Here is a 16,591-nt window from a genome sequence, read left to right as displayed (position 1 = left end):
ACAACACTTTTCAAAGTGTGACATTCCAAGCCCCTACATAACAATGTAATATTACTGTAATTACACAGGTCATTACATTTTAAATAGAGAACAATAAAATGCTTATCGCCCTGAAAAAAGAACAGGTGTTCTTGCCCTTCTTTGGTATTTATGCTAATTGTTTTTCATCTCCTTCAGAAATATTTATGGCGAACATGTTTAGATTTCAATCTCACTGCAACAGTATTAATTCTGTGCTAATCTTTATAGGTTGAGGTTTAATGTCTGCAGTATGGATTATGGGTTCAACATTCACCCAGTAAGTCATATTTTAATGATTATAAATTTAATGTGCCAGCACTTTGCCGTTTGTTGAATTTAAAGCTTTCTGAAACGCCAGAAACAAACTATTAAGCAGTTGGGAGCCGAAAGTGCTTCTCTGGAAGAAGTGTTTTTGGAAACTTTTGACGGCTAAAGGGAAGTAGCTTTCACTGATGCCCCCTATCTGATTGAGAAAAGATTTGGAGGAAGACAATCCCGGGTCTTGCTTAGGAGTTTTCCTCGCTGATTTGAATTGTACTGATATGGATTTCATTTAGAGTGTCACTGCTGGAAGCTGGTTAGCTTTCTGTTTCTTAGCAAGCTGTGAAAAAGTTACAGGAAGGTTTCCGGGGGTTGGCAGATCAAGAATGCAGTTCCGTGAGCATCGCAGGATAACTGCACTTCTGCACGCCATTACAAAAATATTTGCTTTAGAACACTCGCATTTTCATCGTTGTACTAGAGGCGGTGCTTTTACAGATTTCAGGAGTCGTCTTTCCAGGTTTTGAATGCCTTCTTCCATCCCATGAGGTGCCTGTGTGCCTACAAAAAGTGCCTCGAGTTCTTGGTTGAGAAGTCCTGGGCAACTTCTCTTACACACGCACACTGGGTAAAAGAGGAGAGGTATCTAAGAGGATTTCACATTTTGTCAGATGTTTCACAACAGGGGCCCCCGAATCACATTAAAAATGCATTGGAGAGAAAGGACAGCTGCAAATTTTTGTGTGGACGCGTGTTTCTGGACCATGACTAAAACTCTCGAGGACCTTTTCCCCAGCTGTCTGGAAGTTATGTGGAAGTTGGTTTATTGGCAGTTAAGTATGAGACAACCTGGATTTAGCAAAGGCCCTCTCCTACACAGGAAGTAGATGACATATTGGGGGAAGGGACGAGACTTCAGGCAAGGAGTGATTTACTCCTTTTATTTTGCTTTTTTTTTTTTTAAACCATGGAGTTGCAAATAAATAAGCACTTTCCAAGGAAGTAGGTTGTAAGCTTTTTAGTCTTGGTAAGTGGAATTAGATAGTATCTTTAACCGCATTTATAACTGTTTTGAGGTGACACAGTACGGAAGTTTTTGAAAAGGAAAGGTGAATCAAATTCTAGATGCTTTGACTTTTGAAGAGGGATATGATGTGGACATCTGAGTTTCTTCTGGGAGTGAATATTGGCAACTGTGTAAGTAAATCTTCAACTCTGACTTATAATTGAGCACATTTGTGAAGGAAATGGTTAATTTTACAACCAAAGGCAAACTTGCACCTCGACAGGTCTGCTGAAAGAAATGTGCCCCAGTCCTTTGCTGGCAAGCGCCACTGGGTCATAAATCCACAGGCTTTATTTACAGCCCATAACACTTATGAATGTTAAGATATTTGACGCCACGTTGGCCTTATAATATTCAAGGTCCGCAGACATTGGCAGTAGCTCAAATTTCTCTCACTAATTATAAGCAATGATATGGGGGTGGGGTGGGGGGAAGCCCATCGCAAATGCTGCCCTCCCCCCTCTTCTGACCCCCACCTCTGCAATCTGAGCTTCCCGAGGCAGACACCCCCTCCTTCAGCAGCTGACTTGTACTTTCCCTCTAGGCTATTGTTATACACATTTATAAAGAGTACTTTCAGGGATGGAAATTCAGTGGGGGGCTCTGCACAAATGCCCTTTTCAAAAGCAAAGTTGCTCTAGGTGTTTGCATCTTTTTCCTTTTCTTCTGGTTTCTCCCCTATTCCTTTCCTTTTTCTTCTTTTTTTTTTTAAAGACTATGTTGCCTATATTGTGCATATTTCCCAGAATACTTAAAGAAACCTGATACGGGAGACTGCTCTTTAATTTATATGATGTTCCACTGAGCTGGAAGGGAAAATACACACGTTTCATAGTGCACTAGTTAATGTGAGGGTTTAGGGAAAAAAAAAGTGAGGGAGAAGAGAGTCGATTAAAAGAAATTAATGCATGAGAAGGAAAAAATCCAGGTTTATGTTGGGCATGGGAAAGCCACTCCTTTGGGAAAAGTGCCCTGGTGTCTGAGGGCGGAAACACAGAAAAGTCACCCCCGGGGCAGAAACAATGCTTGACTGAGACAGGCTAGAAAAGTATAAAAAGATGAGACAAAGATTTGGGTTTGAGGGGGAATGGCATGATTGAAATTGGGGATTGGAAGTTGCTTATGAGAAGCGAAAGTACCATGGGGGAGCAGACAGGTTCCAATCCACTCCTCACCCAAAGTGCTCCATCCAGGAAAAGACGTGTTTCATATGAGTTAGTGTGTGAGGATCTGGGGGAGGGGCATCTGTGGTCCAGACCCTGATGTGTGGGAGAAGGCCAATTTTAATTTATTTTTAAAAAGTGGGCCGCTGTGTGTGTGTGTGTGTGTGTGTGTGTGTGTGTGTGTGTGTGTTACAAGCTGACCACATGGTAAAGGGAGTGTGTGGGGTTCCGAGGTGTGTGGGAAACTGTTGAAGGGGGCTGATGGCTCCGTCATTTCTGGCTGGATTCTTCCCTCCATCCAACGCAAACTTAAAGACCGAATCTGAAAGGTTTTATTTTCTAATCAATGGAATGCAGAAACTTACTAGCCCTCAGGGACAGATATGAATCCCTTAACAGCTCATTACAAAGATGGGGCTGTGGGATCTCTGAATGGGTTATCAGCCCTGGTGTTCTTTGGTTTTCCCAGGATAGCTTTTCCTTCCTTAGGCACATCTGATCTCGGGCTGGTAATTCAGCCCGATATATTTTATTCTTTTTTTGATGTGAAGTAGCCCCAAACAGTTCGGTCTACAGGGGAAGGAATGGCTCTTAGTGGGATCAGCTCTGAAGGAGTTAAAATGGCTTGCTAAAGTTTGGCATCATGAAAATAAATTTGAGGCCTGGTAGGCATTAGCAGGGCACAGCACATTTACAGAGCTTAATTAGTACGAACTGTAATTGTTCATGGTCGGCCAGAAGAAGTAATGTTCAGGAAGAGTGGAGTCCTCTCTTGCAGTCTTCAGTTTGAAACCGATAAATCACTTGCATATTTGTGTAGTGATTCAAATGGAGCTAAGACCTGTCCCATCCCAACATGTGGTAAATTGTAAAGTCAATGAATTGCAGATGTAGGCTACAGTGAGATTCTCTACGAAAATGCAGAATGAATGGGAAAGAGTGATGCTATAAATATTTACTGAGAAGATAACTAGGTTCCTGCGTGCTGGGCCAATTATGATGTACTAAATATATTAGTAAAATGCTTAAAAAATTGAGAGGATTTGTGTGGGTCTTGGGGTGGGTTGGTTTGTTTTAGAAAGTGCAATAAAAGGCACTATGTTATTGTCGTGTCAGTTTTATTAAGGCTGAATCACAATGGCATACCCAGGAAAGGACATATGAAACCCACATTAATGCAAATTAATTCGTTATGAGTTGCAGCGTTGTGACTGCTAAGTGGAGTAATGATGGGACATCATTTTAAGAGTGTTAGTGTAGCAACTTTTAATGAAAATGCTGTGTTAGGAACATGTCTCAGCACTTGAGCCCACGTGTTTTTGTAAGCTAGAAATGTGTTTTGTACAAGAGCAGGCAACTTGATTCACTTTATATATTCCCCCCCCACAGTTTAAGAACTTTATGTTTTGATGTCTAAAGAAAAATCATCTAGTTTTTCCTCAAAAATCAACCCAGAAGTGCTGATCACCGTAACCAAGTTCAACTTCAACTTTTTTTTTTTTTTTTGCAAGAGATTGCAGCACAAAGTGGAAAAACAATGAATGTAGCATCCCCCTATAGACCTATAGATGTAACTTTCTTGAAGCAATTTTTTCCCCTTTTTTTCTTCTTAGAGGATTTTGGTCTCAGGCAATGTTGCAAGTCAATACTTCTTTCCCCAAATGTGAGTAGGTGGATGTGTGTGGAAGCTGTAAAAGTTAATGATCGCTCTCTGACTCATAGCTGATGGTTTCAGGTTGAGGAAAAGAAAAGAAAAAAAAAATTAATGAGGGTAAATAGACATTTGATGGAACATGGAGACGGTGGGAGAGGTTGTTCTTGAGTCGAAAGGCATGCGTTTTGTTGCAGCAGGATTTCTGGAGAATGCCAGGAAGTGAAAAGGAGATGCCTTTGTTTAAGTTGTTGTTTTAGGATGGTATAAATGTTGGGTGTCTAGCTCTTTGCAGGAATGTTTAAGCCCACATACTTACTTACCAGTCAGTGCTGGTTTTGCCTTCCCTGTGGAAGTCAGAGGCCCCTTGATAGTTTTGAAAAGGATAGGCCCAAAGTCCTGCTCACAAGTTTACTTCCCATTAAACATCAGAGGCTCCCCACGTAGGACTAGGGCTGCTGGTCCTGTCCTGAAAATGACCGATGACCTCAGAAAAAGTCTTAGATAACTTAAAAAAAGGTATTTGTCTTTTTAGCTAATGGCATGGAAATCACACTTCGAGTTGCTCATGGTGGTATCTACAGGATAGAAAGGAAAGTGGAACCCCCTACCCCACCCCCCAAAAAACCCAAATCAAAACCGTTTAGGAACTGAATCTGGATTTATTACTTTTTTAATAAAAGAGAGCCAGGCTATTCATAAAGCTGAAAATAATGCAAATGCTCCACCTCTTCCCAATTTAGTAGAATGAACAGGCATTAAAAAAAAAAAAAAAGAATCTTCATCACACTGGAAGTTCACTTAGTGCAGGAAAAACCAACATAGGGTTTCAGTTTTTTTAGTTGCTTTTGAGGATGAGATCTTTCTGGTTGTAAAAGCTGGGTCCCTTTCCTCCCATCTCTGGAAATCTCTCATGTCTTGTATCTGCGACATCAAATTTAGGGCAAGTAGTAGTGATTAGAGATAAAACAAGAGAAATCAAGATACCCTAATAATAAGGGAAGCGGTTATTATCGTAAAACGTTGGCTTTTCACTTGCTGGAGAATTGTGGCACGCCTGTACTTAGCAGTCACTTCTTCACGGTTCTTCCTGGGGACTGGTCACCTGGGGGTGTTGGAATTTGGGGGGCGGTAGGCTTGGACACTGTAAACAAGCACACAGGAAGGGAAGGTTTATTTTGTTGGGAGTTTCACAGGAAGGAATGAAATGGAAAGTACCTTGGAGTTCTCATTTTGGTCCGGGAGGGAGGGACCAAGTCGAAGGAAGGTGTGTTGCACATCCAGGTATAACAGCCACAGCTGCTGGATGAGGAAGTGACGTGGAGTGCTGCAGGTGACAAGAGGAGGGCAGTCCCAAGAGTTGAGGATTGTGGCAACCTGGTTCATAAACTTGGATAAGCCTTGGATAAGCCTTAGATAGCCCTCTCCTCCTGGATCTCTCAACCTCCCTCCTCTTCCAAAAACAAAGGGCCAGCCATCTCTTGTTCTCTCCTTCCTTATGGCTTCTTACAGAGATAGAAATACATTATTGTTCCAGTTTAGAATGTCAAGTTTTTACAGGGTCCTTATATTTTATTTTTGTCTGCAAAAGCTAGACTCTAACAAACAAGGCATCTTTGTGTTGTACAGGGAAGGAAAAAAGCAGTTTAAAGTGTGTTTTAGGAAAGAGTATTTGGGAAAAGAGGGGGTGGAAACCCCAAGGAGAAACAAGAAAATTGTTAAGTCTTCGTTGCTATAGCTGGGGGAAGTTGAGCGCAAAATCCCTCCAACACAGTGGCGACTGGCTGGGAGTCAAGGCCTGATGGGAGCTTGTGCTGTGGGTATTTATGAGCTGGTCGAGGTTCTTCTGTATAGCTGGACACCTGAGGAGGGAAGTGACATTGCTTGGGGGCATTAGGATGGTGTGTGTGAAGGTTAAATTAACTTTGTCCTACAAGATTCTTTGGGACCTTGCAGCTGTATCTTTACTGTTTCAATTGCAGCTTTCTCTCCAGGTTGTGTTGTTTGGGTGGCGATGAACACCAGAATTAAGACTGGAACCCGACAAGTGAAAATTGCATTTGGTTTAGCCCTAGTTTCATTAATGTATTCATAAGGCTGTGATTATGTGAAATTTTGTTTCCACGACCTATACTTAGTTATCAGGTGTCCATTCAATTTTAATTGACAATATGAGATTCCTGTGGTTATCCTGAGTACAGATTGCCTAGGGCTCCGCAGGGTCTGTGGGAAGCAAAGCTTGGACAAGTTTCCATTAAGCTGTGAATCAGGCAGTTGGAAAAGAGAATAAAACCCGCTGAAAAGGGGGGACACATTGTTAGTGTTGCCTTCTCTACTTAGAAGGAGAACCCCCCCCCCCTTTCTCAGACAAGAGCTGCTCTCTGGCCAAGAATTCCAAACTCGCAGAGGAACCTGTCCCTTGCACAAAAGTTGTTTTAACACGATGCAGAATTGTCACAGTAATTAGTGCAATCTCCGCTTGCTGACTGGCAGTTTTCACAAAAAGGATGGGGCAAGGGGTGCAAATTCATCTTTCTTTTTTCAGGGATTCACTTTAGATGACCTGCTTCTGAGTGTGTGTGTGGGGGGCATATCTTCAATTGCTCCGCGTTCATCTTTGCTTGTTTTAGGGAGTGGGACTTACTCTTCTGCTTTGACAGGCGAAGGTATACTTTCTGTGGTCCACCTGTGTTGTGCCCCCTTTTAGATTTGATTAATGCTATGTTTTGGGGCAAGCAGACTCAAAATACTCATACATACCAGCAGTGTTTTTGTTTATTTGGAACAGATAAAATGATCCCAAAACCCACTATCTGAAAATGCAGACTTATAGCTTTATCCCTTGAGCAACATGGGTTTAGACTATTTTTAAAAATTTGATTACTACCGTGCTGTGTTTATTTTGAGCTGCTTCAAAAGTTCTTATGTGAATTTCTCCTCTCCCCCCTTCTTTTTATAAAAACCTGTGGACTAATTTTTCTGGTAGGGGGCGCGGTGTAAAATAATTGGGTCTAAAACTCCCTGGCAGCCTAGGGTATGCTTTGCTATATGGAAGTACTCTGGTGATGGTAATGGAATAGTAGTCATGATAGAAATAGTTTGTTATATTAATAATAATACAGATCTGTGTTTGGCAGCACAACTGATTGGCCTGTTTCTACGAGGGGGATGGGCAGCGATTTCTTAGGCCCATCTGATTTCTTTGTCATTTGTTTGTAAATGGCAAATTAAGATACATTTTCCGATATTGCTGAGATCCTTTAGTGATTGTTGTGTTGTTTATAAAAGAAACCAGCAGATGGGGTTTGTTTTTCCAATTGGTAGGATCCCCAAATTAACAAGTCTTATTTGGCAGAAGAAGAATTTGGTGAGAAATCTTGGTATTGCTTTTTATTTGGGGGTCCCCCCTTCTTTGATGGGGGATGTGTAGGGCTTCCGAGAGAAAGGCCCAGGAGATACTTCAGCTTTCCACTGTGGAGGTCCTGGATGGACCCGGATGGACATTCTCCCAGGGGCCACTGAGTCGGTCGGTGGTCTTCGTTTGGAAAATTTGTGGCTCTTTGGCAGTGGTTGGCTCCCTCTTAGGGGAAGTGTGGATTCCTAGAGTGCGGGCTGCAGAGCTGTCCTGGGCCGGATAGCTTAGTCATTGTGAAAGAATGTATAAGGCATTGGGTGGCCCCAGAATTCTGCCTGATATATTTGTTTTCCCCAAAATAGAATTGTGTTTGAGAGCGAGAGCCCAGTGATTAGAACTGTGGGGGGCTTGTATACCTGTGGCAGTCTCGTGGCTTCTCATAATCCTTTCTCTCTCAGTCTTTTCCTCTGGCCTACATGTTGCAATTCTGATGACTTTTTGCAGCACAGTTAATTTTTCTGCAGCGTCCTACTCAGCACACTGGCTTCCTTTATGTCTTAATGGGCATCCGTCTTTCCTTTTCATGTCATTGATTCTCACTCCTGGCCCCCTTCCCCCTCCCTTTGTGCTTATTGAATAGGGCTTCTTCTTCTTCTTCTTTTTTTTTTTTAACTTTACCTTAGATTATTATGGTCATCTTATCCATAGCAACAAATAAAAATACACAGGTCTTGATTGAATGCCAAGGCTGCAGTTCAATCTAGGAAGGTTTGTCTGCTATTCATAAACTGCTTAAGATGTTTTCTTGTAGTTTGTGACATAAGCAGAACGCTTTGATTTGGTTTCTTTCTACAGCTCCATTTTCAGTCCGGGAGCACACATTACTCTGCGTACAAAACGATTGAACACCAGATTGCAATTCAGGTAGGAAATGCAAGAGATCCTGAAGCTTGAATTGTCAATATGTAGGTCTCTTGTGTCTTTTATTCTCCACCCCTTTCCCCAACCTAGATGATGATGATGATGATGATGATGGTGATGATGGTGGTGATGATGGTGATGATGATGTTGGTGGTGATGGTGATGATGATGATGGTGGTGATGATGGTGGTGGTGATGGTGATGATGATGGATGATGATGATGATGATGATGATGGTGATGATGATGATGGTGATGATGATGATGGTGATGATGGTGGTGGTTGATTCATTGGGGGACGTGGAAAGCAAAGAAGAAACAAGAGCAGAAGGAATGCTGCTAAAATGATTTAAAGATATGGAAAGAAAGAGAAGCCTGTGTTTTTTGTGAAGAGTTTCTTGTTCAGGCATAATGGGCACACAGACCCCACCCAGCTTGGCTACTGTTTTTTCCTTAGGGAGGGGTCTTAAATTGGGAGTAAAATGAGACTACAAAATGAACGGGAAGACTTGGGGGTGGGGGAATGGGAGAAGAGGCTGTGTGACAGCCAGAGAGTTGTTTCCGATGGATCAAAATCATGTTAAGTGGTGCTAAGAATATCACTTTTGACCTGATTGTCCTGAAATGTTGATTTCTCCTGGGCCTCTTGATATATGACACTGAAAGTGCTGGAAGGGAAAGGCGACAGATCCCAGCTTCTGATGAGTGTCCTGTTTCCTGCTCACGTAGTACTTCCATTCTCTTAAATCCAAAGGCTAAACAAATCATGGACTAATATAGACTCAAAGCTGAACTGATGCCAACAGAATGCAGTAGTGGAGGGAGAGCAGACTAATACGATTTTCGTCTGTCTGCCTGGCCTCTCCTGGCTTTGCCAGGATGGATGTACCTCATGGTATAACGGATGGTACTGAAACTTCCTTTTTAACCCTTTGAAGGGAGGCTTTTGAAACCGGTGGTTGTTAGTCTGCCCCCAGGGTCTTTCCTACTTGGAAGTTGTTATCTGTTGTTAAATGATTTACATTGTTGCACCACTCCTTTTCTTGTAGTTACCCTTGCTGATAACTTGTGTGTGTGTGTGTGTGTGTGTGGTCTCATGGGACTGCAGCCACATCGCATCTTTGTAGCTCTGCTCTTTCTAATCCTCGTCTTCCTGGATAAGACTATCAAATAGCCCTCTGACCCAGGTATATTGTGTGTCCTTCCAGCAGTGAAAAGTATGACTCGGCAGACATTTTTATTTGGTGGCTCTGTAATATTTTTGTACTCATTTCAAGGCAACATTAACTTATTTAAAAAACTTTACGATTACGTCTGCAGTTGTGCTGGCTGATCGGTGTGTGTATTTGAGGGGAAGGTGCGACCTTGACCCTCCACCCCCAAATATTTTCAAGACTGGTATCTTGAACTGGGCGCTGCAGTTGCTTTTGCTGGCACTTCCTGGTGGACCCTTCTCCCTTTTGATTCATGGCACAGTGAATCTGGCTCCCAGAAAATGGTTTTGACTGGGTGGCTCCATTAGGGACCATGCCCAAACCCTAACCCCCATGAATGGATGGATGAACAGTGTCCTGAGGCCTACTACATCTCTCGGAGTGCTGGAAAATCCTGTTGCCGGGGTGTGGGAATTGTTGAGCTTGAATAGCACAGTGATCCCTATCTTGGTGTGGAAAGGCTGGCTGGGGCCATGTCACTGGGAGACCAGCCGAGACCAGACCAGCTGTTGTGTCTTTACACCCGTTGTTGAAGCGTCCCTTGTTAGGCCGAGCAGTTCGTCTTTTCTCCAAACCACCTGGCACGGTGCAGGCCATGTGAAGCTCTTTCTCAGGAGGAAGATGGAGTAAATTACAGAGCTCATTGTTTGGAGGACTGAAACCATTACTATTCCTCCATGAACAGGTAGTATTGTTCTCCCCTGCTTCTATTTGCTGAGGCTTGATGCCCATGTGGGCAAACAGAGAGACATTTTATTAGAGACCCAGCACCGGCATGCTTTCAGTGTTCATTCTTTCCCATTCTCTGCTAGACCAGGATGAGGCCAAGCCAAATGGCAGCTCGCTGTAATTCTAGTTTGATCATCAAAGGATAAATGGCAAAAAACAAAACAAAAGAAGCAATGGGAAAAAAGAGGAAACCTCAGACACACAAAAATTGTTCCCAAGGCATATGGCAGCTCAGCCACGATATGGGGGTAAGAGGAGAGGGTGGCACTGCTTTGGTGTGGAGTAGGGCACACATTTCCCCTTCGCTCTGGTCTCCAGGCTTAAATACGTGATTGTCGGGGCACAGTTTTCTTCCTGGAAACTTAAAATGGTGTACCCTTAATAAATACTGTATTTCAATACGAGCGGAGCTTGTTGCTGTCCTAAGCTATATCCTAAAATAACCTCGAGTAGGATAACACCGTGTGTCACATGAGATTCAGGCCCCTTTCCCTTCCCACCCCTCCTGTCATCTCAGAGCTTGGCCAAGTCCACCGTTTATATGAATGGCCTCCGAGCAATCCTGTCGACATGTCATGTTCTTGTAACAGGTTTGGACACAATATCAATTGCTGTGTTGGGATTTCCCCCCATTTTTAATGATCTCCTAACTCCTCTCAGTTTGGAAAAGATGAAAGTAGCACAAATGACCGTATTTCTCTTTCAGTGGTTAACAGAAATATAAATGGAATGAAATGTCAAAGGCGTTTTTTTAGACAGTTATTTAACTATTGACTTTTACAGAGTTTTATTGAAGTGCGATGTAAATACAGCACATGCTCAGATCTTTAGTGGAGAGGTGAATAATCTTTTACATACGGCAAATCCATGAAAACATTTGCCAAATCAATAGAGTATAGAATGAGGTTGGAATACTTTTTCTATAAAGAGCCAGATAGTAAATATATTAGGGTTGGTGGGCCATACAGTCTCTATGGCAACTACTCAACTGTACCATTGTGATGCGAAAGCAGCCAAAAATAGTACCTAAAGGAATAGGTGTGGCCGCGTCCCAATAAAACTTTATTTATAAAAACAGACAGTGGATGGATGTTTTGGCCCACGGACTGTCGTTTCCTGGCCCCCAATAATATCACCTCCCCAGAGGTCTCTTTTGTTCCCTTCTCTTCCCAGTCATCTGGCTTCCCCCACCACCAACAAAGATTCTCACCATGGCTTAGTTTTTATCTATCACAATGGATTAGTTTTGTCTATTTTTTAGCTTCTTAATAATGGCATTGTCCACAATGTACTGTCTCCTATCTGGCCCCCCTCAATGTCATGTCTGTGAGTTTCATCCCGGTTATTGTGTGGAGTAATTATTTGCTCTTTTTCACAGCTGTATAGTATTCCACATAGGACTATGCCACAATGCATGCATTTTTTTCCTATGTTGTTGGATATTTGGATTACTTACAATTTTCTGCTGTTATGAATTAGGGCCTTGTAACTTTCTCACTCACGTCTGTTCTACACAGGAGTGGACTTGGTGAGGCGTACTGTCATGTGTGTAGTTAGCTTTGTATTGACCTTTTCAGAGAGACTTAACCACTGGATTTCAAGTGTTGCCATAGAAATGCACTTGCATCGTGGTTGTTAGGTATGTGAGTGATGCGAGCAGTAAGATAAGATGATTGTAGGTGTAATCAGAGGCCACTTTGCCCAGGGTCCAGTGCAGGCCCCTTCATGTAGTGGTTTGGCGTCTGGCCCCAGCTCCTAGGAACTCTTCCCACCATCTCTACTAACCTGGGAGAGGTTTTGAGGCTGAATGCAGAGGGGGACCCACATTGCAGATGACTCCCGGGATGCCCTGCCGGTGACTGTGATAAATGTTTAGGTGTCTCTGTTGCCTCCCTGAAGAGAACTCTCCCAACACTCCTCCACTCCTCACTATTCCAACCCCAAGAGCAGTGTTGTAATCAAGGTCAAGAGCCACAGACAATGTTTCCCTTGGTTTTCAGTAGGGCTACTTCAGAACCAGTTAAGCCTTTGTTTTAAGAGTATTTTGGCCAAAGGTTGATGTTTTAACACCAAGTCAGATGTGATTTAGGAAAAAAAAACCCTCCACACGCAGCAGAGACAAACTGAGTAGACCTTTCTTGGTTGTTTTTCTTTTAAGATGTGAAGTGGTTTGTGTGTGTGTGTTTATGTGTGTGTGTGAGTGTGTACACACACACTTGTGTGCGCGCGCAAAGACAACTAGGAGAGGTTCCAGAAGAAATGGACCATTTTATTTGTTTACACAGCTGAGTGCTGGAGACTTTGCAGTGGGTGTTGCTTTCCCTCTTATCCTCAGGCGTGCACGTTTCCGTCTGAGCTGTACCAAAGCATACCCTTCTGCCTGGTCTTGGAACTCATCTGCTGTAATTCAGGAAGGTCCGGAAGACCGTCCTCCAGGGCCTGGGTGCTTTCTGGAGCCAGGGAGAGAAGGATGGAAACTGGAGAGCATCCTCGCCCCATGTTGGCCCCTTGAATTGCCGGATGTGAACTTGACGTTTAGTCTTGTCCGTGTCTTTAAATTAAGATTCCTGAGGTGCTATGGCCTGGAGTCCATCTCTTTGCCCAAGTAGACCCTTAGTATAAATAGCCAGAGATTAGGACCAGTGGGTATGACCAGGATGTTTGTGAGGGCTCCTGGCATTCTGCCAATTTATGTTTCTGATGGTAGTCTCTTGTGTCTCCTCACAAGTTCCCTGGCCTTTCAGTTTTCATGAGGGTTGGTTATCTTGGTTGAGGAGCAAATGTGGGCGAACCCCCAGAAGCAGATTCAGTTCTTAGTACAGTCACTTCCTCACTTTTCCTTTAGTCTCATGGCCAGACTTGTCTGAGGTTTCATGTCCTCTTTCCACAAAGAATGAAGTGTGTGTGCGTATGAGAGAGAGAGAAGAGAGAGAGAGAGAGATCGTTTCACTAGAGTGGTTTGACGAAGCCTATGGATGCCAGTTAACTCATTTGAAATGTTCATTCATTTGGTGCATTGGTTTTGGCCTAATTGTCTAATTTAAGTTCATACCTCAGAATGCTCATTCAGTCATTCAAAAATATTTATTGTGCATCTGCTATGTACCTGGAGAATTCATCAGTGAGCAAAACAGACAAAAGTCCCTTTCTCTCACTGAGCTTACATTCTAGTGATGTTTTAAATACAGATTTATAAGCACCCCACTCCCCTTGGTCTGGTTGAATAGGTTTTGGGTGCAGTCTGAGGGGTTGCATTTGTCGTCAGGGTTCTGATTTTCAGTTTATTAAACTTTGAGAATTGCTGCCCTAGAGTCTTCTGAAATCAATCAATTGATCATTTATTGGCTGTTCAGTCATTTTCACTTGCCGAATAAATATTGAGGGCTGGCCCAAGTATTTGATTGGGATAACTTTAACTCATTGTGACTGAGAAATTAGACTGCCCTTAGGTTCTGGTGAACTTTTGAGGCCTTTCCTTCTCCATGGAATGTCAAGAAAGCTACTTTTTCAAGGCTAAAGAAGAGGTGGTTGTTTATGAAAGAGCCATTTGGACAGTAATGTGCTTGGTCTTGCAGGTCAAAGGCAATAACAACAGTTGATAATAATAGCAGTTTCTGTTTATTGAATTCTCCCTATACATTGGGTCTGGTGTTAAGTGCTGTATGTGAATTATTTATTGATTCTCCATAATAACATGGAAAGAAAGCCAAAAGGTATAGTTATTTACTCTTAGTATGACCATTATCCCATTTTGTAAATGAGGAAACGGAGACACTGTTACTCAAGGGATTTTGTCTGAGATCAAGGATTAGTATTCAAACCCTGGCAGTCAAACTGGGGAGGGACTGCGTACATACGATACAGCCTTATGCTAACTACTGTCTGCTGAAAATAATGCTCAAAGGACCCAGGGGCTTCCTACAGCGGTGGCGACCAACCAGCAATCTGGGCTGTACACAAAGGAATTAACTGGAGTAGCTCCAAAACACAGAATCTGGGTTTTACTCCTTGGAGAGTCCCATTCATTAAGATTAGGTCCGTGTTTCTTGTAAACTTGAGCAAGCGTCACCTGAGGGCACCGTGACCGGGAATGTTTGTTAGGATGAAGACTGCAGGTTCTGTAGGTCTGGGGGTGGGGGTAGGGGTGGGGGGATTGAGTGGGTCCTGATATTGGCATCTTTCACAAGTTTTCAGGCAACTTTGGTGTTCCTTCTCTGGCCGCAGCACTTTCAGAAGGACTAGGGCAGTGGTTCCCAGCTCTGGCTGCAGGTTACAATCTCCTGGGGAGCATGAAAACCAGTGCTCAGGCCCACCTCTGCCCCCGCCACCCTGGGTTGGGATCTCTGGGGGGCGGGGGGTGGCCACCCCTGTTTCTAAAAAGCTTCCCAGGTGATTTTACTGTGCACATGGGGTTGATGAGCACTAGTCTAGGGGATCGAGGACTTTGAACCCCTTCCCTATGCTCTGGGTGATTCTGATCACGTAGTCAGTCTCCTTAGAGGACAACTGTTGTCAAGTCTTCCGTTTGTTTGTTTGCTCATTTTAGCTTGATTCTCTTTCCTTGGGGGAGAAAAGCCTGGTTATGTTCAGAGTTCTAAAGGATATCTGTTGAATGGGTAGGAGTCTCTAGTATGAGAACATTGCAGTAACAGGTGATCAGTGATGGTTGCTGTCCTGAGTTAGTACCAGTGAGAGAAGGTGGGAATCTGTTGTCATATATAAGGGGTTATGGAGCCCTGACGCTCAGGGGGCTGGCAACCTCATGCTGCTCACATTTTAAAATGCTAAAGGCATTGCTAAAAGGCAAATTGGGATTTAGTAATTTGGGGGCTGGGGGGCTGAGATTCTTCATTTCTAACACCCCCCCAAGGGGTGCTGGTGCTTCAGGGCATGCTAAAAGGCAAATTGGGATTTAGTAATTTGGGGGCTGGGGGGCTGAGATTCTTCATTTCTAACACCCCCCCAAGGGGTGCTGGTGCTTCAGGGCCCCAGACCTCTCTTGGGAACAGAGCAAAGGTGGAGAGTCCATTTTGAAAATCGAGGAAACTGAGGTGCAAAGAGGTGAGTTGGTTTGTCCGAGGTCTCACAACTTGATGGAAAGAGGCCCAAGACAAGAATCCAGGAGTCCAGCTTGACTTCATGTCTGTCTTTCAAGATGACGTTATTGTCTGAGCCAATAGCGGGTGCCTTGCATTGGCCAGATAAAATGAAACAATCTGGTTTTGCTATTTTTACTTGTATCATTTTTTTAAAACTTATATGTTCTAATAATTGTGTTTACATGAGTTGAGATATTTGCATCTGTTCATTTTCCACCGTATTAAGGCACGTGGGGCCCAGCTTGCATGGTTTGTAAGAGGGCTGGTAAAGCTGCAAGCGAGTGTCTGGGACTCATGCACTAGAACAACTGGAAAGAATGAAAACAACTGTTCTATCAGCCACATGTGTCCCCCTTATGGTCCGCAGCAAGTGGTACAGAGGTCTGACCTGTGGAAGTCAGCTGGTTGTATTTTCTTAGTAACTCTATAAGTTGCACTTTATAATATTTACTTTTTCTGAAGTCGTTGAGAATCATGGGGCCATTTTGCTAAGCACAGAAATTTCTAAGTGGGATGGGGCTGAATTTTGCAGGCTTATCAAGTTCAGCACTTAATTCGTTTCTGGAGTTGGGTTTGGTTGCATGGTATCAAATATTGGTTAAACAGATAAGTATTTGCAATTTTTTTTTACATGGTTTACCTTGAAATTTCAGCACACTCTTCAATTAAACCGAAATGACAGCCAACCATTATTTCCAAGGGTTCCACCAAAACCACTGGGTGTTTGGCAGTGTGTTTAATAGTTAATGAATAATACACTGAAATTGGAAAAAAAAAAACACCAAAAAGCTTAAAAGCAAGTACCTGTACTATATATCTGTACAGCATGTTATAAAAAGAAACATTAGAAGCAAATAAACATTTGTGGACTCTTTGAAGCATCGTCACAAATCCCCAGTTTGGGAGGGATACAGCTGGAAAAAACACTTGGTTCCACCGTATTCTCCACCTATTGAGGCCTGGACCGGAAATTGGCATGTCTTTCTCATTGGTTAGTAGTGGGGGCTGGGTGAAATAGGATGGCTTCCTGCAGCGTTTTTCAAGCTCAGCACTATTGACAGTTTGGGCTGGATAATTCTTGGTGGCCCAAGGGGAGCGTCCTGTGCTTTGCAG

The 16,591-nt window shown here is 43.2% G+C and overlaps 1 protein-coding gene across 37 annotated transcripts in view; it reads left to right on the top strand.

Moving 5' to 3' along the window:
• TCF7L2 (transcription factor 7 like 2) overlaps positions 1 to 16,591 on the top strand; it is a 192,289-nt gene that overhangs the window by 4,865 nt on the left and 170,833 nt on the right. For 22 of the 37 annotated variants that reach the window (XM_074339028.1, XM_074339027.1, XM_074339031.1 and 19 more), the window contains exon 4: positions 8,373 to 8,441. The exons of the other annotated variants lie outside the window; for them this stretch is intronic. In XM_074339028.1, the coding sequence (XP_074195129.1) occupies positions 8,373 to 8,441 (69 nt within the window). The remainder of the gene's footprint in view (positions 1 to 8,372; positions 8,442 to 16,591) is intronic. 37 annotated transcript variants of the gene reach the window in all.

This window comes from Rhinolophus sinicus, linkage group LG07 (assembly GCF_036562045.2).
Source record: "Rhinolophus sinicus isolate RSC01 linkage group LG07, ASM3656204v1, whole genome shotgun sequence".
Taxonomy (NCBI): domain Eukaryota; kingdom Metazoa; phylum Chordata; class Mammalia; order Chiroptera; family Rhinolophidae; genus Rhinolophus; species Rhinolophus sinicus.
Note: the sequence above shows the minus strand (reverse complement) of the source record. Positions and strands in the feature narration are given on the sequence as shown.